The sequence below is a fragment of the Pseudorasbora parva genome, chromosome 13, assembly GCF_024679245.1.
Source record: "Pseudorasbora parva isolate DD20220531a chromosome 13, ASM2467924v1, whole genome shotgun sequence".
Lineage (NCBI taxonomy): Eukaryota > Metazoa > Chordata > Actinopteri > Cypriniformes > Gobionidae > Pseudorasbora > Pseudorasbora parva.
The window spans coordinates 6,438,077-6,464,810 of record NC_090184.1 but is presented as its reverse complement, the minus strand read 5'-3'; the positions used below and the strand labels follow the sequence as shown (position 1 = coordinate 6,464,810).

At 41.9% G+C, this 26,734-nt stretch overlaps 1 protein-coding gene across 1 annotated transcript in view; it reads right to left on the bottom strand.

Annotated features, from left to right (window-relative positions):
- Nucleotides 1–271: 271 nt before the first annotated feature.
- Nucleotides 272–26,734, bottom strand: part of disp3 (dispatched RND transporter family member 3) — a 103,189-nt gene continuing 76,726 nt past the window's right edge. Inside the window, exons 15-21 of the mRNA XM_067413046.1 lie at nucleotides 22,313–22,488; nucleotides 21,510–21,636; nucleotides 21,281–21,426; nucleotides 11,603–11,762; nucleotides 11,240–11,353; nucleotides 5,587–5,762; nucleotides 272–2,887 (exon numbers count right to left, since the gene is read on the bottom strand). Of these exons, the coding sequence (XP_067269147.1) occupies nucleotides 2,543–2,887; nucleotides 5,587–5,762; nucleotides 11,240–11,353; nucleotides 11,603–11,762; nucleotides 21,281–21,426; nucleotides 21,510–21,636; nucleotides 22,313–22,488 (1,244 nt within the window). The 3' untranslated portion in view covers nucleotides 272–2,542. The remainder of the gene's footprint in view (nucleotides 2,888–5,586; nucleotides 5,763–11,239; nucleotides 11,354–11,602; nucleotides 11,763–21,280; nucleotides 21,427–21,509; nucleotides 21,637–22,312; nucleotides 22,489–26,734) is intronic.

Genomic DNA, 26,734 nt, shown 5'->3' with positions numbered 1-26,734 from the left:
GTGAACTCTGTGAGGTTTGTAAATTCCCGCACGCAGAAGTCAAGGGAGCGCAGTGAGACGGCGAGAGTCTGTGGCTGAAAGTGGTTTTCTGCTGAAGTGCTGTATTATTTCCAGACTGCCGGTTAGGAGGTCAAATGATCAGGCAGATTGGAGGTCGCGTTACTTTGTGTGTCTATATGGTTTGAAAGACGGATAAATTCCAACAGTGAAAAAAGATAAAGACACGTCTTGAAGTGGATTCGTTTGGTGCGCAGAAACACAAAGACAAACATTGGTCTCACTGGAAATTTTAAAAAGAAACCACATCAGAAGCACAGCGTTACTCTGTTACTCAGTTTGTTTCATCAGAATCTTACAAAAGCCAGCATGAAATTCATCATCATAATTGAACACTTTTATCTTACAAAATCCAGACACAAAAACGACTTTTTATCATGTTTACTTTGAGATACAACTAAGTGCCTTAGGCAGTATGATCGGAACTGCAACCCTCTTCACCGGTTTTCTGACAAATACGAAACAATGAACAGTAACCTCTTACATTAAGGCTGTTATAAGTAATAGAGCCTACTATATGTTTGAGAGTCCTGGGGCCTCATTTATTAAATGTGCGTTATTTATTTTTATCAGACATTCCCACTTTTCCTTGTGGCAGAGAGCAAGTGTTTTGTGCGAGATCTCCTTCTCTAAGATTAAATGTTGGACGGTTTCTACGCAACATTTTATCAATGAGGCCCCTTGTTTCTGTTCCTTAAAGTCAACATGAAATCAAAATGGATCCTATTTACCTTCCTGACATTATTGAGCATGTTACATGAAGAAAAAAACAACATACTCTCATGGAAATTCATGACTATTTTATGTTTTGGAGCATTTGTTGCAATCTCATTTGTACATTTTTATACAATCTGCTTACGCCCCTCTGAGGGTTAGGTTTAGAGGTGGACCTTCATGCTTTTTTCCCAAAACAAATGACGTTTTTGTACAAATCAAATTGTATGATTTCAACACCAATCCTCCAAAGCTGTAAAATAGCTGTTTTCTCATGAGAAAAACAACATTTCAGTGTTATTTTTACTTCATAAACTTAATCACTGGCTATGTGAGTCTCGTTCTGATGGAAGAGTGACCTCTGACCCGATGCATGACGTAGGACGTAGGAGTAACGTAAGCTCAGGTGGGAGTAAACGCCTTTCACGGTTCAAACAAATAGAGCTGGGCAACAAACTCAAGCACCTCTCACATTTCTCTTTAAAAATTCTCATTTCATGACCGGTGTTTTGTTTTGCTCTATCCTCTGCGCTTCCACGTTCATCAATACGTCAGGTCAGAGGTCACTCTGAATCATTAAGTGATTATAATTTATGAGGTTATAAATATGGATATTTAGCTTACCAAACCTTATCGCTTCGCTTTTAAAAGGCCTTTATTAACCCCCTGGAGCTGTGGAGTACTTCTATGATGGATGGATGCGCTTTTTTGGGCTTCAAATATTTTTAAATAAAACTCCAATTGCCTTAAAGAAGACACCATTACACCTAGGATGGCTTGAGGGTAAGTAAATTATGGGATAATTAAAATGTTTGGGAGAACTACCCCTTTTCATCAGCCAATAGATTCCTGATCGATAAAACCAAATCCCACCTAACCTCATTTTACCAAGTGCAACATTCTCCTGGAGCAACATTACAAACAACCAATCAGATTTGAGGAACAAGTTTACAGTTTATGTCAAGTTTAGGCTCACAGTTAGGGTTTGGTGCTTCTACATCAGTGATATTCACATATCATTTCCCTCTGATTTAAGTTATGGGTACCCTAACCATTACTGATCCCATAGGTTTAGAGGTAGGGTTAGACAAAAAATCAGGATGCGCACCAAGTCTCGCCCTACTGTATTTCCTAATATCCCGTATGACTATGTTGCAATGCAAAAGTAAAAGAGCTTGTGAATGTCATTTCTTGTTGACAGTCGCATCAAATCAATTCGTATCATCCCTCAAGGGCGGTGAAAAAGTAGCTTTGTCTTAGACTTTCTCCTTCAGCGTTGTCCTGCTCCCACACATAAGCTGAATTCACAGAATTCATGTTCTTCTCTTCCGAGACTTCAGGGCTTTATCACACTTGAACCAATGTAAAACATATCCTCACGTCCCACGAATCACGTCAGTCTAGGTCATGAATAAATATCGAGAAATAATCAACACTTTTGGTCATACATTAATGCAAGTCCCTGACAGAGCGAATCATGATAGCAAAGACAGTGTAATTCACCTAAATGTGTCCGACGTCATTTCCCACGTCTGTCAGGGCTCGCTACCTTCATGCAGACTGTTCACTATTCACGAACAGGGTTTCCTAATTTCTAACTGTCTGCCACATATGTTAAATACTTATTTTTTTCCCAACTTCCCAATGAGTTCATGTTCACGTATGTAGTCTCAAAGTCACAAACAAATCACTTCACAGCTGCACACTTGAAATCCACCTGGAATGCGTTTCCTCGGCCTGAAACAGGTGCAGGAGGGATTCTCTGAGTGATTTAGATCAGTGTGTCAGGAGCAAACTGTGATCCGGTCCACCAAAGCAGACCTCCACAGACACCCATGATCAGGACCACCACAGCGGCTTTGAGCACGGCTCTGGGCGGCCGAGTGAAGTCGGCGGGTCCCATTGTCGCCAGCAGCGCGGTAGTGACCGTGAGTGTGAACGCGATGGAAATTGCTGTGTTGATGGCCACAATCTGACCAAACTTGGCGAAAGGCACGATGACGCAAAAAAAGAGTGGAATGGTTGAAATCACTGTAGTGACAGCACTCGAAACTATGGCAACACCCACGTGATTGGCCGCTTCAAGGGTCCGTAGCTGCCGCTTGATGGAGGACTCCTGTAAGCAAAAGCAGAAGAAATGACACTCATGAAAACTCTTTGTATTAACATTCACCTCACATTAAACAAAACACTCTCACCTTGTCTCTTTCTTTCTGTTTTACGACTCTTACTTTAGTGCATTGTTTTTAAATTGACTTCCTTGTCTATTGAGCGTCTATTTTTTAAATCAAGAAGTGTGAATAGATCATCGTGTTTAGCTATTTTGCAACTCTATCAGAAATTAAATTCACAATACTAGAGATATGAAGCTTGAGGAAAGGAATGCTGGGAACAAAGCAGAATATAGGATCAGACGAGTTTATCTCATCAGTATGCTGACATTTCTCCAAGTCACTGGGTCTGTGCTCGGTAACAGCAGGTTCTCTCCATAACACTGCAGTCAGAATGGATTATTGTTCATGTTTACTCAGTTTTTAGTTTTTGCCATAGATTTGTCTTTTGATAAAAATATACTTTATAATTTATGTAACGGACGTAGGCCAGTAATAGCTGTCCGAGTAAACCTCACTTCCCTGGCCTCAAGAGGTGAGCAACTGCAGTCTTTAGCGTCCTTATTAACACACCGCTTCTCACACTGGAGACCCCGGTTTCAAATCCCACTTAGAGCGGCTTGAATAGGACCGGTTATATTTGGTGCCGTAACCTGGATGTGAGTGAGACTAAGTATTAACTAAATCGTAGTCGACCCGCTCCGAGTTGGATTCGAACCAGGGTCTACAGAACGGGAGGCAGGCACACTAACTAGAGAATAATAGACGTAGGCCAGTAATAGCTGTCCGTGTAAACCTCACTCTCACTCTCACTGCGGTTTTTAGTGTCCTTGTTAACACGACCGCTTCCCACACCGCAGTTCGAATCCCTGCTCAGAGCGGGTCGAGTAGGACCGGTTACTTCGGGCTGTGACCTGGATGGGAGTGAGGTTTAGGGGGGGTGAGTGTAACGGACGTAGGCCAGTAAGAGCTGCACATGTAAACCTCACTCCCCTGGCCTCAAGCGACTGTAGTCTTTAGCGTACTTTTTAGGTTGCCAGCCTCCTGTTCTGTAGACCCTGGTTCGAATCCAACTCGGAGCAGGTCAACTACGATTTAGTACATGCTTAGTCATTATATTTGTAGTTTTTCTATGACTAAAATGACATCAAATTGAATCCAAAAATATAATTTTAGTTGATGAGAAAGTGCAAAATCAAACCAAAACTTTTAAACATGTATCAGCATTTGACAATAACAACATGAAAACTGTTCTTGATATGAAAAAAACTGACAACCTGATAACATTATAATGTGTACACTTATGTAATGTAATATTGTGAATTCTTTATGTTTAGTTCTTTATTGTTTGTGTTTGGCTGAGTTAATTAACCTGCTAATAAAGTGCAGGTGTTTATGTTTTAGCCTCAGCTCGAGTTGGTCAATAGCAACTCTCCATTGGCTTGCGAGCTGGAAAATCCGAACTCTAGTCAGGCCAATCACATCATGTATAGAATCGGTGGTCGGGCTTAACATAATGACGGCAGAGTTGTGACGGTTACGCGCACTACTTGCAAAGAAAGAAGCTGGCGTTGGTTACCACGTCGCTCTGGTTGGTTGTAGCTCTGTCCTATCGCGTGCAGAGGGAATTTGAAAGACAACCGTTTATCCCGCCCCTCGGATTGAGCCCTGGCAACGGTGTGTTACCAAACCCAACATCTTGATGTGGGTCTGACTTGTCAGGCTAGCTCGAAACCGTAAAAGAAGGAGCGACGACAGTGAAGGACGAGAGAGGACCAAGCCAGGACTTTATGTTGTTTTGTTTACGTGCGTGGCAATCGTCCATGTGGAGGCTGCCGTTTTTACTTTCATTTCGTTTATTTTAAGATTAAAGTTTTGAACGTTCGCCGGTTGCCGCCTCCTTCTTCCCATATCAACGAACCCCATTATAATAACATACAATACAATTAGGGTTGCAAAGAGACTGAATATTTCTGGTAAATTTCCAGAAACTTTCCAAAACTTTCAAAAAAATCCTGGAAAGTTTCCAAAAGTGCCAGAACGTGTCTTGAAACTTTGCAACCCTAAATATAAAATATAAAAATAACAAAATGTACAATTACACAAACGCTTTATTTATAATGCATTTGCATAATGATGTATTGTGGTTTTGTCTATCGGTTTGTTCAGAGTAAGACATCCAGGTAGTCATATAGTAATCACGGTAATTACAACACAACATGAACACACCTAAAGTTAGCTATAAATCTACTGATTATCAATGCATTATTACTGTGTTATAACGATGCACCAATAATACCTTTATTATATATTAATACAGGGCTTCATTAAGTACTTTGACTGCTGTTATATGTAATGCCATACAGAATTGCACCTGATGAATACAACTGTTAGCGTGAACTTGTTTAAGGTTTTTATTTAGGAGATGAAGTATTATCCAGCCTAGCTTATACTACACCAATTAAAATGACTCCCCTGGAGCATGCCAGGTTTCAGTGCCTTGCTCCAGGGCATAATGGTAGGAGGAAATCCCTGCATCTTAACAGTTCAAGCATGTCTCAAACTGGGATCCAACTGAGCTTTAGTGTTACGTGCCAAGATCACTACTGGGGATGTAAACATATCATGAAAAAAGTTCAATTTCACCATCACAGGAGATGTATTTTGACACATTTGTTGAGTAGTGGATAATTGTATATCATACCGAACTCTGGTTAGCCAGTCCAGAGGTTTCAGGGTCCCCCGCCAGTAGATAGCCTTCCACTAGATGCAGGCAATAGTCCACTGAAGAGCCCACCAATATGGAGAGAGAGATGGCTTCAACCGCACCCATCTCCCACCCGAGCCAGTACATCACCGCCACCACCAGGCACACCATACCTGCCGGTGCCAACACACACATGTTATGAAGTCATTTCAAGATTTAAGACTTATTTTAAAGAGGACCTATTATAAATCTTGATTTTTTACAGGTCTACTAGAATAGGTTTTCATGCTTGAATGTTAAAAAACACCTTATTTTTCATATATTTGACATTATTTTAACATCTCTCTTACCAGTTTGTCAGTAACGCTCTGGGATGTGTTTCCCAAAAGCATTGTTTGCCAACTATGGTCACAAGTTTTGTCGTTACCAGTATAGTTCAACAATTTGGCATTTCTTGAAACCATAGATTCACAAGCATTCACAAACAACATTGCTAACTTATGGGGTTGGTTAGAACTACAGCTGTCGCCCTGTTGTTGTTAAGTTACATGGATTTAAATAGATCATGTTACTGGGCATATTACCATGATTAGCCCTGTTTACACCTGATATTAAGATACATTTTAGTCGATCAGATCACAAGTAGACGAGGGAGACCCATCTTTTGTCCACTTTGAACCACTTCTGTCCTGATTTCTTCAAGGGGAGGGTCTATGGACAGGTAAATGAATGTGCTTTGTCAGATCTAGTGTGTGTTAGAGATCAGGAATGGAGAGAGAACATTGTACTTGGTACGATTTTCATCTTCAAACCAAACTTGGGTCTTAAGCCGACAAAGCTTAAATCCCGTCTGTCTAGTCCGCTTCCTATAATGTTTTAGGTCATATTCCTTTTTCAACTAAGGAGCCGAGATAGTGACTCGGCCTTCAGCTGAAGCACAGCACCTGGCGACGGGATGTACGTCTCCGTTTCCTCCTTCAGGGAACAAGGGTCACATACGTAACCGAGACGCTCCCTTTCAGTCAGTCACGTTCGATGTACGTCGGAACTGACCGACGAAATGGGATCCCTACCAACACACCAGGAATGCTGGCCCTTCCAGTAACTACCAGGTAGTACTACCTAGGGCAGTCTCTGGGGTGGATCCAACCTGATCCCAGGGAGGAAATAACACACCCAGAGACAGCTGTCCAGGGAAAGACACGGATAGCTGAGTAGTGTAGCTGATACCGTGGAGAATACACATATGGGGTAGCTGTTAAGGGACCACAACATATGGAACCCAGCCCATACATACGTTCCACAAGCATACGGGTGTAGGCCTAGCATCAGACGGCCGCAACGTCTGACACTGAAGGGGTGACGGAGGAGCTCACAGTGTAAGCTGTTTCCAGGGAACACAACTGGAGAGAATAGATGCACGTATCTGGCCCAGAGGATGGAAGTGTCGTTGCAAGCAGACAGAAGAACGGATACTTAGCGCTACTGGCCACTGGGGGCGAATTTGCACAATTTGTCAACCGTAGATCCCCTAGCCTCTTGATTGAGTGGATGTTGTCCTGTCCACCTGTGCAGGTTGTCTAAGTATGTTTTTTTACTCTCATAGAATTGTTACTAATTCACATGCATTATGACTGACAGACTGCAACGGTTGAAGTTAAAAATCTTCATTTGTGTCCTACTGAAGAAACAAACACACCTACATCTTGGATGCCCTGGGGGTAAGCAGACAAACATCACATTTTCATTTTTGGAAACTGGTGGTACACCATGACAAAGTTCTTATGTGAATTGTTTGATGAACTAAACCAATTAATATTTTATTCATATCGGTTGAGCTCTTTTGGGATGGCCTAATTTACAAAACCCATACTAAAGATTTAAATTAATGATTATTTAAATGAATGAAATGCCACGAAAAATAAACTGCATCAGAAAACTGTACATGCTTTATTGCAGTGCATTATATTCTAAGATGGTTCTAATGTTTTAGCCACCTCATTCATTTTAAATATGGTGGCCAAATAAATTATAATAATCTTATAATATATTGCACTGCAATAACACTCCAGCACCCACTATTACCTAATAATAATAAACATATAGTAGAATTATCTCCTTTCTGGCAGTTTCAACTTAAAAACTGAGAAATGATAACCTTGTAAATGTAGAATTCACAGCAGAGCTCCTGTATTAGATTGAAGTTCACTTTACATGTATACCTACCTATTCAAGTTTGCTATTCTTGTATTTAGGGCTGCAACAACTAATTGATAATCATTTATAATGAAAATCATCAACAACGATCGATTAGTCAGGTCTACCCTCTGTGCACGGGAAACTTAACAAAGTATCTAGTAATAGTGGAGACTGAAAAATGAAATAGAAAAAATTTAAATTAGCCCATGCTTTACTTACCGTCAAGTCATCCTAGGTGTATATGAAATTATTCTTCCAGACAAATAAAATCAGAGTTATATTAAAAATAAATTCCTGGCTAATCCAAGCATTAAAATGGCAGTGATTGTTGCATGTCCATAAAAGTGTACATCCATCCATCATAAAAGTGCATACATCCGTCATATAACGGTGCCACAGCTCCGGGGGGTTAGTAAAGGCTTTCTGAAGTGAAGTGGTGAGTTTGTGTGAGAATAATATACATATTTAAAGCTGTATAGACTAAAATAACTAGCTGTATATATATATATATATATATATTTTTTTTTAAATTTCAATAAAGTTTTAAATATGGATATTTTTTCTTACACAAATGTGCCACTTCGCTGGGACATTTTTAATATAACTCTGATTGTGTTCATCTCATAGAATATACACCTGGCTTGAAGGTAAGTAAATCATGGGATAATTTTAATTTTTGGGTGAACAAAATTTAAGTGCACAAACTTTACTGAACGAGCGTCAGCATGGCGGGTGTGTGAATGCTTGTCAAACAGACAGAAGAGAGGGAAACAACTAATATTCAGTGCAAAAACATTAATTTAGCTGAAATATCTGCTTTTGGACACTAAATTTAAGTTTAAAAGTCTAGAAGTAATTCAAGTATTTAATGAGAGTAATAACTGTAAAGGAATAACGGCGTGCGAATACATGTATTGAATAAGTAAATGTAAGACGTTTCTTACAGACTATTTACTGGATAAACAAATGACAGTAACAGGTTTGTCCAAAGCGAGTGTGACCTGCAGAACATTCCTCTTATCTGGTAACACAGTCTGTGTTTTTATTTTTTTTTAATATTTTTATGAAGGGATTTAAACTCCTTTTGTTTAGTAACTTTTTTTCACATAATGTATAGCACAGATACATCCTTACAGAAATTAACTATGGTTTTGTTTAAGTAAAAACATGTAGTTTGGTGTATTGATTACCATAAACCATGGTTAATTTATGGTTATCATGGAATAACTACAATAACCCTTACTTATTTATTTATTATTATTATACATTTTTGTAATGATAGATATATTCACTCTGTGTGTTTTCATAGCACTCAGCTGACACGTTTATTTGAAGGACAGCATTGGACAGGATGTGGAATTATTGTTAATAATAAAAAAATTAAAAGGGCTTTTAATCCGATTAATTAATTGAACACATAATCAGCCAACTTATAAAAATACTTGTTAGTTGCAGCCCTATTTGTAATAAATATTTGAGCTCATTTTTGTTTGTGATCTTTCATGTATTTCATCTCACAGGATTCAGATGTTGAGTCACAAAGCACCATGGAGAAGAATGTCATTCTGAAAGAGGGAGCGCTGCCTGAATTAAAGTGAAGAAAGCAGTTTAAACTTAATAAACTTGAACTTTAATAAAATATTGTAATTGTTTTCATGTGTTCTGTGCCTTTTTTGTAGATTACTGAAGTTTTTAATGTCATGCTGCTTAGTGCTGTCATCTAAAACAAATCTAATTGAAACAACAAGATATACATTAAACTACCTGAACAAGACATGTAACAAGGCAGACTTTAGTTGAATTAAAGTGCTTTAGTTACATTGAGAGAATAAGGATCAATTTGATTAGACTAACACAATACAAACATTTTGATTCAATTAGTTGCAAAAAAAAGTTACACTGACTGAATCTACAAATGCATACTGTGTTCATATAAACTATTCAAAGCAGTCCAGTTAAACTTGTTTGGATTAGATGCATAATGGGTGCTACGATTGAATCACGTTCATTCAACAATTTATTTTTTGAGTGCTGATAAGAGAATAACAAGGTTTGAAGTGGCTTTGTAGGAACTTTAAGGAACTTTTTCATACTTAAACAGCAACATCACACAATAAAAAATATAAACATATATATCATAATAGGTGAAAAGACTCCTGTCATTCCATTCCCTTTTTAGTCCATTCCACTCTTTTAAGAATACTTTGCCACCTGCCACCTGACCACGCCCGCCTCACCTGTTGTCTATAAATTGATTGTGAACCCTTTGGCTCATTCTTTGCACTCTCTACCAGCACTTTGATGCATACTGTGTGCGTCTTTCTGAATTAACGTGAGTCAATCTAACATTATGATTTACTGTCCCTCTGTGAACATGTGCACTGTTGATTGATTTCTTTGTTTGCCAGACATGTGCCATGAGCCTTGTGGGAAGTCTGTTTGCATTGTTTCAAGTCTGTTTAGTTGTGATTTGTAAACTCACATTTCCTATGTTCATTTGTATAATTGTGTAATTTGTGTTGATTGACCGCTGTCACTAATTGTATTATTTCTTTATTCACTTCTGCAGCACACAGAAAATGCATTGAACCAAAGTCAACCTGAAATAAATGTGACTGGTGTTGTTACAACCCTTGCCTTCTCCCTGCTTAATTCATCACTCCATATTACCTGACATCTTCTGACCGAGACACTGTTTGCTCACCACACTCTCACTTTACCTGAACCATTCCCATTACCCTACAGTTCTTTCAATAGGTCTTCTTTAAACTGCAAACAGTTCTTTTTTTTGTCCTTTTCGCTATTTTTATTCCTTCCTCTACTTGAATTCAAGCATCACTGCACATTTTTGAAATCTATTTCCTTGTTTAGTTGGACACATAGAAGTGGGATGATTTTCCGAGTCTCTTTTCATTTCACATAATTTGTATATTCGTTCAGTCTGATTAATCACTTGTGGTGATAATATTCCGGGTTGAAAGCAAGTTAAATTACCGTGATGTCTGGCATATTGTATTAACATATAAATGAGATGGGAATTGAGCTGCACATTTCAAAGGCAATGATTTTCACCATCAGTACATATTACATGAGTCAATTAAATTCAACAGAATTGAAGAAACGGGCATCTGATGGCACCGTCCAAAGGGAGACGCTGCGTTTAAGAATCCTCAATGAAAAATAGCTGGTCGGAAAGAAAAGGTGGTCATTTATTTCAAGGGGATACAGTAAATCAAAGAGCATGTACAGGTCATATTTTAAGCAAAGATCAAATAAAAAATGACTATCTGAAAAAAATATATATTTTTAGATCTGCAAAAATGCAGCTTATCAGGAATCATATGTACACTACTAAATATGCTTAATTTTCTTCCTTTGCTTTTTGGGTTGAAATTATATACTAACAAAAATAATATTAATAGTTCATATTTTGTACAGTGATATGACATACCCAGAATGCTCAGCAGGATTGGCAGCAGCAGAAGAGGATGTGCAGTAAACACAGCTACTGATGCGATGCAGATGGCAAGTGACAGCAGGAGACTGTAGAGGGCGCTCTCTACACCTACAGTCAAGGGGAAGTGCACAAAGAGGGGTTCAGGGAGGGAGTAAGCCCATGTTAAATGTAATATAAATAGAGAGTCTGAATGCAGATTCATTATTGTCATTTGTTGAGAGTGAGGTTAATGAGCACTCATGTTAATAATTACTGCGCCTCAGACTAATCACTCTTAAATTGCTCATTTATTCAAGCTGAGCCATTTTTATCAAAGCTGGTTTCTGTCTTTGCTACATTCTATTTTTGCTCTCTTGCCTATAATTTCCATGAAGATCTGTTTCCAGTGTTGGCAGGTCTGGAAGCCTCGTCTTAAGGCAGAGGATGCTGGGAGTGATGCAAGCTGCTTCTGCAGGAAGCTCTCCCATTGGAGGAAATCAGAGTGGGTCTGAAACGAAGACTTTCCCTTGTAGGTGGTCTGAATCAGAGAGACACATGAAGAAAGAGTATAAGGATACTAAAAGCATAAGGATGCTTAATAACCTGGAGTATGACATCAAGTATTAAAAATGATGCTGTCACTAAATGTTGGGCAGTGCTTGTAGTGGGCCGTTATACGTAAACATTCGTACGCAAGCACCCACACCAAACCATAGAATCAGGCTATTAATTAATTGTACAATTCGAGCTTTCAGAGTTTTTTTTAAGCCAAACTGATTTGACCAATTATCTGTGCAATATGACTGAAACCCTATTGGTTAATTTTGCATGAGTGGTGCACAAATCACTGTAAGTTTACTAAACGATTACAAGAACTATTATTTTTTTCATTTCAGTATAAGTCATTTTTTAAGTAAAGAAAGTTTGACTTCCCATGGAACTTTTTAAACAAGTGATTGTCAACTCGGCTATTACTTTATTGCAGTTATGTTATCAACCATCTTTCTATGTTTGGATGACATCACAAAAGACCATTTTGCAAAAATAAACATACAAACAAATATTTTCCCCCACTTCAAGCACTGGTTGGGGGTAACACATTACAAGGTGCAATACATAATTAGATACATTTTTGATGTAACAAGTAACAGATTACTTTCAGGGCTTAACATGATAATATATACAGTCTTGTTCAAAATAATAGCAGTACAATGTGACTAACCAGAATAATCAAGGTTTTTAGTATATTTTTTATTGCTACGTGGCAAACAAGTTACCAGTAGGTTCAGTAGATTCTCAGAAAACAAATGAGACCCAGCATTCATGATATGCACGCTCTTAAGGCTGTGCAATTGGGCAATTAGTTGAACTAGTTGAAAGGGGTGTGTTCAAAAAAATAGCAGTGTGGCATTCAATCACTGAGGTCATCAATTTTGTGAAGAAACAGGTGTGAATCAGGTGGCCCCTATTTAAGGATGAAGCCAACACTTGTTGAACATGCATTTGAAAGCTGAGGAAAATGGGTCGTTCAAGACATTGTTCAGAAGAACAGCGTACTTTGATTAAAAAGTTGATTAGAGAGGGGAAAACCTATAAAGAGGTGCAAAAAATGATAGGCTGTTCAGCTAAAATGATCTCCAATGCCTTAAAATGGAGAGCAAAACCAGAGAGACGTGGAAGAAAACAGAAGACAACCATCAAAATGGATAGAAGAATAACCAGAATGGCAAAGGCTCAGCCAATGATCACCTCCAGGATGATCAAAGACAGTCTGGAGTTACCTGTAAGTACTGTGACAGTTAGAAGACGTCTGTGTGAAGCTAATCTATTTTCAAGAATCCCCCGCAAAGTCCCTCTGTTAAAAAAAAGGCATGTGCAGAAGAGGTTACAATTTGCCAAAGAACACATCAACTGGCCTAAAGAGAAATGGAGGACCATTTTGTTGACTGATGAGAGTAAAATTGTTCTTTTTGGGTCCAAGGGCCACAGGCAGTTTGTGAGACGACCCCCAAACTCTGAATTCAAGCCACAGTACACAGTGAAGACAGTGAAGCATGGAGGTGCAAGCATCATGATATGGGCATGTTTCTCCTACTATGGTGTTGGGCCTATTTATCGCATACCAGGGATCATGGATCAGTTTGCATATGTTAAAATACTTGAAGAGGTCATGTTGCCCTATGCTGAAGAGGACATGCCCTTGAAACGGTTGTTTCAACAAGACAATGACCCCAAACACACTAGTAAACGGGCAAAGTCTTGGTTCCAAACCAACAAAATTAATGTTATGGAGTGGCCAGCCCAATCTCCAGACCTTAATCCAATTGAGAACTTGTGGGGTGATATCAAAAATGCTGTTTCTGAAGCAAAACCAAGAAATGTGAATGAATTGTGGAATGTTGTTAAAGAATCATGGAGTGGAATAACAGCTGAGAGGTGCCACAAGTTGGTTGACTCCATGCCACACAGATGTCAAGCAGTTTTAAAAAACTGTGGTCATACAACTAAATATTAGTTTAGTGATTCACAGGATTGCTAAATCCCAGAAAAAAAAAATGTTTGTACAGTCAAAGGTAGACACTGCTATTTTTTTGAACACACCCCTTTCAACTAATTGCCCAATTGCACAGCCTTAAGAGCGTGCATATCATGAATGCTGGGTCTTGTTTGTTTTCTGACAATCTACTGAACCTACTGGTAACTTGTTTGCCACGTAGCAATAAAAAATATACTAAAAACCTTGATTATTCTGGTTAGTCACATTGTACTGCTATTATTATTTTATTTATTTATTTATTTTATTTGCTCAGCAGTCACTGTGGCTAGTGGTTTTCCAAAGTTACTAGCCACTTAGCATTTTCACTGGCCACAATTTTGACTGATACCATGGTGAAAAACTGCCATTTAGATATTAAAAATATTATTTCAGGTATATTAGCAGGTATATCAGGCCGTTGCCACTTTATTTGCGATTCTGTTTGATTAGGACAGTTCACTCATTCGGTGAATCGTTTGCAGTCGTTTCTCACACTGAAATAGTAAAGGGATATTAAGGCAGAAAACATCCAAAATGCTGGATGAGTCGGATATTTACTAACTGGAAACAAAATTTGAAAATGTTTTCTATTTCATCTATTATTGCATGTAGCTTGTGAACGACTATATACTGCAGGTAAAGACGATTAATATCTGAAACAGTATTTACAAAAAGTATAATTATATGGTTTATTTTTTTGGTAACACTTCATTTAACGTAGTTACACATTACAATATGTACTTCCTATAGTAATAATAAGCATAAGTATCTAACCCTGACCATAACTGTTACTCTATAGTAAGTACATTTAGTTAATTAGTAGTACTCAGTACTTATTTCAGTAAGTACAATGTAACTACATCAGCTTCAAATAGAGGTTACACTTTATTTTAAGGTGTCATTGTTACAGTGTAATTATATATTTAAGTACTGAGTGATATTAATTAACTACATGTGCTTACTATAAGGGGTAGGGTAGGATTAGGGTTTGGTGAGGGTTAGTTGCATGTAATTATGAATAGTTTACGGTTATTACTATGGTAAGTACATGTAAAATATGTAACAAGGACACTGTAATATAAAGTGTTACCAAATAAATTGTAACCTATTATTATGATGGGGAGCCTGTGCTCCATTACTGATGAAAGGCTAGAAACACCTCTGGCAGGAAAAGACAAAAAGTATGTAAGTAATAAAACACATGACTTTCAATTTTGAATGAAAAGAGTTGCACAGTAGATAATATAACCTATTATGTTAAGATATCTTTTGTATATCATAGATCTAGTGGTCAGGAATTATTCTTAGTGGTCAGAATATAATAATATTGCAAATGTGTTTTTAAAAGAAAATGAAGGTGTATGTAATATAGAATGAGATCATGGCTCCATCATGCCTTGATACCACTGTGCAGGCTGGTGGTGGTGGTGTAATGGTGTGGGGCATGTTTTCTTGGCACACTTTAGGCCCCTTAGTGCCAATTGGGCATCGTTTAAATGCCACGGCCTACCTGAGCATTGCTTCTGACCATGTCCATCCCTTTATGACCACCATGTACCCATCCTCTAATGGCTGCTTCCAGCAGGATAATGCACCATGTCACAAAGCTTCAATCATTTCAAACTGGTTTCTTGAACATGACAATGAGTTCACTGTACTAAAATGGCCGCCACAGTCACCAGATCTCAACCCAATAGAGCATCTTTGTGATGTGTTGGAACGGGAGCTTCGTGCCCTGGATGTGCATCCCACAAATCTCCATCAACTGCAAGATGCTATCCTATCAATATGAGCCAACATTTCTAAAGAATGCTTTCAGCACCTTGTTGAATCAATGCCACATAGAATTAAAGCAGGTGAAAGGGGGTCATTCCTAATAATCCTTTGGGTGAGTGTATATGATATCTTGTTTAATACATTACTGCTTTGGACACTAGTGCAAAAATTAGATAATCAGTAAAAAAATAAAAAAAAAAAATAAAAAAAACACCTGCAAGGCCTGGAAGTGAGTCCAAGTGAGAAAAAGTAACACAGAAGTAACAGAACACATTACTTTTCATAAAAGGCATGCAATCAGTTGCTTTTTTAGGGAGTAACAATATTGTAAGGAATTATCTTTAAAAGAACCTTTCCCCAACACTGGCTGTCACAAATGTGGCCCAAATCAGATTTTTTTTTTTTTTGTTCATATGTGATCTGTTTTTATCATGACAGTGTGGACGGCAAGACCCACATGGAATCTGATCTTTTTGATTTTGACCTTTTTGATTTTGATCTAAATCTGATACAGGTCACATGTTCTGCAATGCAACCTCAGTCTGAACAGTCATATCGGAATTCATGACTTTTACGTCACCCTAGATCAACATTCGTCACAATTTTCAATGCTCATGGGAGCCACTTCAAAAAAAAATTGCATACCCGAAGTTATCAAGACAGTTGCAAAGGGTGGTCAGTGAAGGACAAATAAGTATTACAGTAACAGCTCTACATATAAGAAAACCATAAATGTAAAAAAAAAAAAAAAAAAAACGTCTCAGGTTACGTATGTAACCCTAGTTCCCTGAGGGAACGAGACGCTGCGTCGAAACGCTGTGAGAACGCCTCTGCGTTAATGCGTCGTGAAGCGCCTGTAGAACCATTCCATCGGAAAAAAGATCGATCGTCAGCGTGATGACGTCATCGACCGGAAGCTATAAAACGTCTGTGAAAACAAACAGGAACTAACTTCTGATAAAGCCTGAAGTAAGTGATCACGGACACGCCGGGAGTATGGCAGAGCGACGCAGCGTCTCGTTCCCTCAGGGAACTAGGGTTACATACGTAACCTGAGACGTTCCCTTTCGGGGAACTCGAACTGCGTCGAAACGCTGTGAGAACGCTTATACCCACATCGCCATAGGACCAAGTGTCTCGTATGTGTGAAGCCGAAGCGCACACGGTTACGAGAGTACCTGTGCCCCTACTGTAGATGCCAGGTCTAGTTCGTAGAACCTGACGAAGGTAGAAGGAGACGACCATCCGGCCGCGTTGCAGATATCGTGGAGGGAAGCCCCCGACAAGAGTGCTTTAGAAGCAGCCATACCCCTGGTTGAGTGCGCCCGGACAGCCAGTGGAGATGGCTGCCCGGTAGCTTCATAAGCAAGTGAGATGGCCTCGGCCACCCACTTGCTCATCCTCTGCTTGGATACTGGGGCCCCCTTCTTAGGGGGTCCAAAACAAACAAATAATTGTTCAGATTTCCTCCACAGGGCAGCTCTGTGGACATAAGTATCCAGTGCCCTCACAGGACACAGCAGATTTAACCTTTCCTGGTCTGACGTCATAAACGGAGGAGGACAGAAGGCTTGTAGAGTGATGGGGCCCCGTGGGCTCGTAGGAACCTTGGGGACATAACCCGGCCTGGGATGCAGAAATGCTTTCACCATCCCTGGCGCAAACTCTAAACATGAGGGCCCTACTGACAGGGACTGAATATCTCCTATTCTTTTAAGAGATGAAATGGCCAAAAGGAAGATGGTTTTTAAGGTGAGGAACATATCCGAAACATCCTCCAGAGGTTCGAACGGAGGTCCGGACAAGCCCCTCAAAACAATGGCCAAGTCCCATGCTGGGACCCTCGAGTGCATAACTGGCCTCAACCTTAAAGTGCCACGAAGGAAGCGTGTAATTAGAGGGTGTCTTCCCAAAGACACTCCACTGCAAGGGACGTGGAAGGCACCCAAGGCCGCCACGTACACCTTAAGTGTGGAGGGGGTCAACCCTGCCGAGAACCTTGCCTGCAAGAACTCCAGCACTGTACCAACCGGGCAGTTAACTGGGTCCCACTGGCGTTCTCTGCACCATGCTGAGAAAAGTCTCCATTTCAAAGCGTACAGCTTCCTTGTGGACGGAGCTCTGGAGTGTAGGATGGTCTCTACGACCTCGGCCGAGAGACCTTCCTCTATGAGCCTAGCCCCCTCAGAGGCCAGGCCCACAGTTTCCACATCTCCAGGCGTGGGTGCAGGAATCTCCCGCCCGCCTGAGAGAGTAGATCCCTCCTGGTCGGAATCTCCATCGGAGAGCCTTCCAGGAGAGATATCAGGTCCGAAAACCATACTCGGGTCGGCCAGTTCGGGGCCACTAGAAGTACCCGGGCCCCGTCCCGGCGTACCCTCTCCAGAACTCCTGGAAGCAAGACAATCGGGGGGAAGGCGTACAGAGGCAGCCTCGGCCACTCCTGTACCATGGCATCCAGCCCCAGCGGGGCCGGATGGGTCAGAGAATACCACTGCGGGCAGTGAGAATTCTCCGCCGAAGCGAACAGGTCTATCTCTAAGCACCGTTTCCCTACGGGGGGAACCACCCTCAGCGTCCTGACGCTTCTGGCGTCAGGAACGCTTCGACGAGGCCTTCTTGGCGATCAGGACTGTCCGCAGATCAGCCCTGCCCCTCGAAGGCCTCGTCTGAGAGCGCCGCCCCTCGTCCCCACGCTGAGGGGGAGCTCGGGCAGCGACGCTCTGCTTTTGTTGAGCCCTGTGTGAGGAGCTCGTACTCGGCCTGGGCTGCTTGGTGGTATCAGCAGCCCCAGGGACCTGGACCCGGAGAGGGAGGAACTGCTTGAGCGCCGCAGCTTGCTTTTTCGACTCCTGGAACCTCTCGGTGACAGTGTGAACTGCGTCACCGAAGAGGCCTCCAGGAGAAAGCGGCGCATCAAGCAGAAAGGCTTTCTCCCTCTCCTTGATGTCTGTGGGGTTTAACCATAAATGCCTCTCCGTAGCCACCAATGCTGCCATGGAGCGGCCAACACATCTGGCCGTCTCCTTGGTGGCCCGGAGAGCTAGATCGGCTGATGATCTAAGTTCAGCGATAATATCTCCCCCCACAGCATCACTACTGTCCAGATCCCTTAGCAGGTCAGCCTGGTATGCCTGCACGATAGCCATCGTGTGCAGGCATGCAGCCGCTTGACCCGCTGCCGAGTACGCTTTACCCACCAACGCCGACGTTGTTTTTAATGGTCTGGTGGGTAAAGTCGGGGCCTTAAGGGACGATGCCAAGGAAGGTGAGAGATGGCTCGCGAGCGTCTCTTCAACCTTTGGCATCGCCCCATAACCATACTGTCTCAGCCCGCTGATGTTGCTGTAGACCGAAGTCTGCGGGCTGAAGACACGATATGATGCCGGTCTCTTCCACGATCTTGCCACCTCGGTGTGCAAATCGTGGAAGAACGGCAGGCCCCGTCGCTGAGGTTCTGAAGCGCGAGATGGCAGGAAGCGTTCGTCTAGCTTACTATGACGTTTTCTTCCTGCCTCAGATCTTTCAGTGGGCCAGTCGATGTTTAATCTGGCCACTGCTCGCGTCAAAACCTCAACTAGCTCCTCACTAGCAGGGGACTGAAGTGGCGAGTCTTCAGTATCGATACTTTCAACGTCCACCTCCTCAGAGCTGGACAGATGAAGTACCGGTGACTCTCTCGGGGGGGAAGAAACCGCCATGCGTGCTTCCATGCCCCGAGAAGAGCCGCTGGATGGAGCAGGTGAGGGCAGAGATAAGGCAGCGCCCGTCTCTAACCCCTCTGCAACATCCAATTGTGATCCCCACGACTGCAGCCTTCGCTCCGCCTCGGCGGCAGCGGGACCAGAGCCGCGGGGAACACGAGCCGAGGCACCCTCCTCGAAGAGTGCCCGGCGGGAGCGCAGCGTTCTCAGTGGCATACGCTCACAGTGCTCGCAAGCAGCCCCCTCGAGGGCTGCCTGGGCATGCTGCGCTCCCAAGCAGGCTACACAAAGAGAGTGTGTATCCCCGCTCGTGATGTAGTGTGGGCAGGGATGAACACACCTCTTAAAGTTACTGCTTTCGCTCGCCATTTACTCTATCTATTTTATTTTCTCTTTGTTTGTTAATATATGTTGCAATATTTAACAAAAGGGTGGAAAATCTCTGGATATAGACAGACAAAAACACCAAATAGACAGACAGGTTCACACAGATCGCTTGCTGAAGGCTCAGAAGCTAGTTCCTGTTTGTTTTCACGGACGTTTTATAGCTTCCGGTCGATGACGTCATCACGCCGACGATCGATCTTTTTTCCGATGGAATGGTTCTACAGGCGCTTCACGACGCATTAACGCAGAGGCGTTCTCACAGCGTTTCGACGCAGCTCGAGTTCCCCGAAAGGGAACTGCTCTATTTTTTGCCATCCTCGTCGTTTTTTTGCCTGCTAGCTTCTGCGGCAGATCACACTATAAATAATTACGTATATCGCTTACTTTCATGTCCTCTGTGTTTATTTCTGTATGACTGCATGCTGTGTGACATCTTTGTATCATTCTTTTCCGCATGCGGGTCAGTGTAGGACCATGATCTGTTCACACTGGAATCTGATATTGGCCACATTTAAAACAACAATGTGAATAATATGAGCTACACTATATTGCCAAAAGTTTATATTGCTACATGAACTTTAATGACATCCTATTCTTAATCTGTAGGGTTTATTATGGAGTTGGGCCACCATTTACAGCTATAACAGCTTCAACTCTTCTGGGAGGGCTTTCTACACATTTCTAAGGTCAGGCACTGATGTGGGACGAGAAGGCCTGGCTCTCAGTCTCGGCTCTAATTCATCCCAAAGGTACCAATTTATTGGTGTGCTAAAGCATTAAGCGTTCCTTTCACTGGAACTAAGAGGCCAAGCCCAACCCCTGTAAAACAACCCCCCTCCACCAAACTTTACACTTGCAAGTACCTTTCTAGACAGAGAAACGTGATTAGTAACGCCAGAGAACACATCTCCACTGCTTTAGAGTCCAGTGGCGGTGTGCTTTACACCACTGCATCCCACGCTTTGCATTGCACTTGGTGATGTAAAGCTTGGATGAGCTGCTCGGCCATGGAAACCCATTCCAGGAAGCTTTCTACACACTGTTCTTGAGCTAATCTGAAGGCCACACAAAGTTTGGAGGTCTGTAACTATTGACTCTGCAGAAAGTTGGCGACTTCTGTGCACTGAGACCCTCAGCATGCGCTGATCCCGCTCTGTGATTTTACGTAATCTTACACTTCATGGCTAAGTTGCTGTTGTTCCCAATTACTTCCACTTTGTTATAATACCTCTGACAGTTGACTGTAGAATATTTAGTAGTGAGTTTCATGAATATTTAGTTTCATGAATGGACTTATTGCACAGATGGCAACCTATCACGGCACCACGGTTGAGTTCACTGAGCTCCTGAGAGCGACCCATTCTTTCACAAATGTTTGTAGAAGCGTCTGCATGCTTAGGTGCTTGATTTTATACACCTGTGGCCATGGAAGTGATTGAAACACCTGAATTCACTGATTTGGAGAAGTGTCCCAATACTTTTGGCAATATAGTGTATGTGAGCTATACAAAAAAATCAGAATAAATCAGAATTGAGCACTGAGGTTCACAGAATGAATGTAATGTAGCAGAAAGGGCAGAGACCACCATGAAGGTAGTCTCAATAAGACTCAACATTTTTGTGTGATCTATTGAAATGCAGTAGTGAACTCACTGATTCAAAAGCCATAGAGATCCAGTGCACTCTACCACCCTGCATGCCCACTGCACCATGGGATAGCTGTCCAGGCAAGAGGTTGGGCTCAGGAAGAGAGTGACACTCCGGGTGAAGTAAGGGCAGAATGGATGTGAGGCTATTTCCTGAAAGAGAGAAACAGGATGTGGTAAAACTGTGAGTGATTGAAAGGCCATTTGAGAAGAACTTTTGGATGATTCTCTCTCACCTGATGGCAAACACTGAGCTCCACCAGGCTTCACCAGCTTGGTGTTGGCACTGATGACTTTACACAGCTTGCATAAGTGCCCGATCTCATTAAAAACATCAAAGTCAGGATCATAGATCACACTGCCCTTTGAGGAGGAGGAACATCAATAATCATTAAATTCATAATAATGCAATTAATAATTCATAAATCAGCTTCAAAGGAAAACAAACAATGCACAATGTTTAAACTGTGACTACATTAAAATCAGGGGTTTTCCCATTCAAACCTGAAAATAATTTAAAATCATAAGGAAATAAGCCTGTAAATCGTGACATGAAATTAAAGTTAAAAAAAAAGTGTGTGTTTGTGGGCTGGTAATCCCTACGTTATGGGGACAAAAGGTCCCCACAAAGATGGCAATATCCGAAATCCTTGTCCTTGTGGGGACATTTTTTGGTCCCCATGAGGAAAACATCTTATAAATCATACAGAAGTTTTTTTGAGAAAGTAAAAATGCAGAATGTTTCCTGTGATGGGTAGGTTAAGGGGCAGGGGCAGTGTAAGGGGATAGAAAATACGGTTTGTACGGTATAAAATCAATTACGCCTATGGAACACAACGTGTGTGTGCGTGCGTGCGGGCGTGTGTTTGAATTTTTTCTTTAATAAAACCGTTTAATGAACTTTTAGACAAAATCTCCCCTTAAGTCTCTAGACATTTTTTATGTTGAGTATGATTATTCTCAAGCCTTTTCATAAATGGAGGGTTTTTATTTTCATTTCTGCTCTTTAAAGAGTGAAAACTGTTTTATTCTGTCTTACCAGGTCTCCAATAACATGGTTGTCTGAGCGCTGAGTGCGGTTGACCCCCAGTATGCCGAACACCACAAACACCATGGCTCCGGTGTCCACTAGAGGGCGCACTGCTGGTTTCCCACATGCACCTCCACTACAGGGGTTAAAGCCTGAAGTCCTGGAGATCTTAATCTGGGTAGGAGCTGATCAGATATAGAAGATGTAAATAATACTTAGCAAAGAAATAACAACTGGCAAATTGTCATAAAAGAAAAGTATCCAACATCAGCTGCAGAAGTTTGACACATGAATTTACTGTTCTTTTTTCTTGTCTTTTTTGAGAACCCAATATTTTTGCAAGAAACACACTACATTTTAAATGTGTATATCTGCGATCTATTTATCCCCTGCGTATCATAACGTTTAAAGTTGTTTTTATATTAGATATTTTTAAGTTACTTCCAAGATCCCTCGTGTAGACCCTTGTGAAAAAGAAGTACACTTTAGGATTCTTTTAAAAATTGTTTTTACTGCAGAAATAATATATTTTAAATTTATATACTTAAATACAAACTAAATGTAATGCTTTCAGACACTTAATTTCAAGCTAATTACAATGAAATAAAAATGTATTTTAGTTCAAATTTATATTAAATGTAATTAGTTGAACTAAAGAGTGATTTTTAACCCACTCAAGTAGGCCTTAAATGCATCTTTACAAGTAATTTCATTATTACTTCTGTCTTTGAAATATGGTTGCTGAATGCACAGACAGACATTTATGGTAAACTAAAACATACTGTAATGTGATTTCTTTTGAAACTTATACGCCATGTATTTAAATAGATTATACATATAATGATGAAGTAGCAATTTGGTACATTTCAAGAACATAAATGTACCCTTACCTAAAGGATTATTAGGAACACCTGTTCAATTTCTCATTAATGCAATTATTTAATCAACCAATCACATGGCAGTTGCTTCAGTGCATTTAGGGGTGTGGTCCTGGTCAAGACAATCTCCTGAACTCTAAACTGAATATCAGAATGGGAAAGAAAGGGGATTTGAGCGTGGCATGGTTGTTGGTGCCAGACGGGCCGGTCTGAGTATTTCACAATCTGCTCAGTTACTGGGATTTTCACGCACAAAGAATGGTGTGAAAAGGGAAAAACATCCAGTATGCAGCGGTCCTGTGGGCGAAAATGCCTTGTTGATGCTAGAGGTCAGAGGAGAATGGGCCGACTAATTCAAGCTGATAGAAGAGCAACTTTGACTGAAATAACCACTCATTGCAAGCGAGGTATGCAGCAAAGCATTTGTTAAGCCACAACACGCACAACCTTGAGGCGGATGGGCTACAACAGCAGAAGTCCCCACCGGGTACCACTCATCTCCACTACAAATAGGAAAAAGAGGCTACAATTTGCACAAGCTCACCAAAATTGGACAGAGGAAGACTGGAAAAATGTTGCCTGGTTTGATGATTCTCGATTTCTGTTGAGATATTCAGATAGTAGAGTCAGAATTGCTGTATGTCAAAGTATGTCAAAATGACGTATACAGAAAGAGAACATGGATCTATCATGCCTTGATACCACTGTGCAGGCTGGTGGTGGTGGTGTAATGGTGTGGGGGATGTTTTCTTGGCACACTTTAGGCCCCTTAGTGCCAATTGGGCATCGTTTAAATGCCACGGCCTCCCTGAGCATTATTTCTGACCATGTCCATCCCTTTATGACCACCATGTACCCATCCTCTGATGGCTACTTCCAGCAGGATAATGCACCATGTCACAAAGCTCGAATCATTTCAGCTCAAATCATTGGTTTCTTGAACATGACAATGAGTTCACTGTACTAAAATGGCCCCCACAGTCACCAGATCTCAACCCAATAGAGCATCTTTGCGATGTGGTGGAACGGGAGCTTCGTGCCCTGGATGTGCATCCCACAAACCTCCATCAACTGCAAGATGCTATCCTATCAATATGGGCCAACATTTCTAAAGAATGTTTTCAGCACCTTGTTGAATCAATGCCACGTAGAATTAAGGCAGTTCTGAAGGTGAAAGGGTCGTCAAGCACAGTATTAGTATGTGCTCCTAAATATCCTTTAGGTGAGTGTATATCATGTAATATCGTTGGAGGAAAAGCATTACAAGTAGTATTCAGTATTTCAAAAAAATGCAAACTCAGAATATGATGCAAAGCTGCAGTAATTAACGTTAAATATTACAAATATATACGTTATGTATTTAATATCACTTTCATTTTTTCTGCATCGTCTGTGCTGCTGTCTTTCGATTATGAGCCAATTAAACCATACCAATAAGCAAAAATGACTTTAGATAAACATCACATTAGTGTTTCTTTTTTTTATTGATGAAGTAAGTGTTTGTTTAAGCTGCCTCTAAAGTACAAGCACAAATTTGCATTTTCTTTAGCCTGAGGCTTATTAATTTCACTTATGAAATAAGCGTATCAAATGTTCACTTAAAATTTGCCCAAAAATTACTTTTTGGTTGTTAAAACAAACAAGCAAGCCCAGGTGAGAAAAAGTAAAGCAAAATAACACAACACATAACATTACTTTCCATAAAAGTAGCTAAGTAACACAAATCAGTTACTTTGTAGGGGGTAACACAATACTGTAATGCAAAAGTAATGTAACGCATTACTTTCCATAAAAGTAACTAAGTACCTCAAATCAGTTACTTTTTTAGTAAATAATGCAATACTGTAACGCAAAATTAACAACGCAATTCTTTCCCTAAAAGTAATCGAGTAACACAAATCAGTTACCTTTTAGGGAATAATGCAATACTTTAACGCAAGACAGAGACAGTTTCCACAACTGCTCTCGCAACTGGGCAAGGATCAGCCAGTCGTTGAGATAGTTGAGGATGCGAACACCACGCTCTCTCATGGGAGCAATGGCCGACTCCGCGACTTTCGTGAAGACATGGGGCGACAGGGAAAGCCCGAAGGGTAAGACTTTGTACTGATATGCTCGCCTGTCGAATACAAAGCGTAGGAACGGTTTGTGTCGAGGGAGAAACGAGACAGGAAAGTACGCGTCCTTGGTCACTGCAAACAAATTTTGGGGACAGATGCACCTGAAGATGCGTTTCTGCTTTAGCATTCTGAACGGAAGCCTGTGAAGGGACTGGTTCAAGAATCGCAGATCCAAGATCGGCCGTAACTGCCACTATTCTTGGGTACAATGAAGTACGGGCTGTAGAAGCCAGTCTTCATATCGGCTGGAGGGACCGGCTTGATCACATCCTTCGGCAGTAGGACAGCGATCTCCACCAGCACACGGAGGTGAAGTGGACACCCCTGAACTTGGGGGGAAGCCGGGTAGCACAGACGTACCCACAGCAGGGCAGCGCAGTGGCATGCAGGGACCCGGTTTGGGTGTCATGAAAGCATCCCGTGGCAGGGCAACACTTACCTGCTCCGCTGAGGGGGCGCGGGATGCCCACAAGCCGCCTCCCCAAATTCCCCACATTCAGCAGGGGGCACGGAAATGTGGGGAGACCGCTGCTGGCGATTGGAAAGGCCTCCGTCTGCTTCTTGGCGGCCAAGAACTGCTGGACAAAGGTCTTGACCGTGTCGCCAAACAACCTGGCCAACAAAACGGTGGAGTCCAGGAACCGAGTCTTGTCGGCTTCCCTCATGTCGGCCAGATTGAGCCAGGGATGCCACTTCTGGACCCCAAGAGTGGACATCGCCTGGCCAGTGGAACCGCAGTGACTTTCGTTGTCCTGAGAGCAAGGTCCGTCGCCCTCCGGAGCTCCCGGAGAAGCTCTGGGCCAGGACTATCCTCATGCATGTACATGAGTGCCTGGGCCTGGTGCAAGGAGCAATGCCACAGCATGCAAGGCGGACGCAGCCTGGGCAAAAGACCTATAAGACACATAAGACCTTTTCGGCAAACCGGGAAAGCATAGCCGTCAACTCGGGGTCTGACTCATCCGTTGCCACTCTCCCAGAGGGAGGCAGTACAGCCGAATCATCATCCTCCGAGGACCAGAACTCCCCCTCCGATGCAGCGATCGACATCTGTTTGTACACGGGTGCCCCGAAGTTCACTGTCGGACGCTCATGGGAGGGGCTGACAGATTCCTCTGGAAGCACCACCTGCTGCGGCGCTTGTGAGGGATTAGGGGCCCGAGGAGGTACGCTCGGCGTGTTTGCCCTAAACGTGATCCTCAGGTCACCCCGGCTATCCGTCCAAATAGGCCTATTCTGCTGGGCAGGAATAGCACTAGATCGAGGCATAGGTAAGGGGACTCCACCTTCCCGAAGGTAGCAGAGTCTCGACCTAAGCAACGAGATAGTCATGTTCCCTCAGTGGGAACACAAACTATCCACAAATGCTGCTTCAGCACTCTAAGCCCAGGCACGTGATGCAGCGATTGTGACCGTCAGCGGGCGACAGGGAA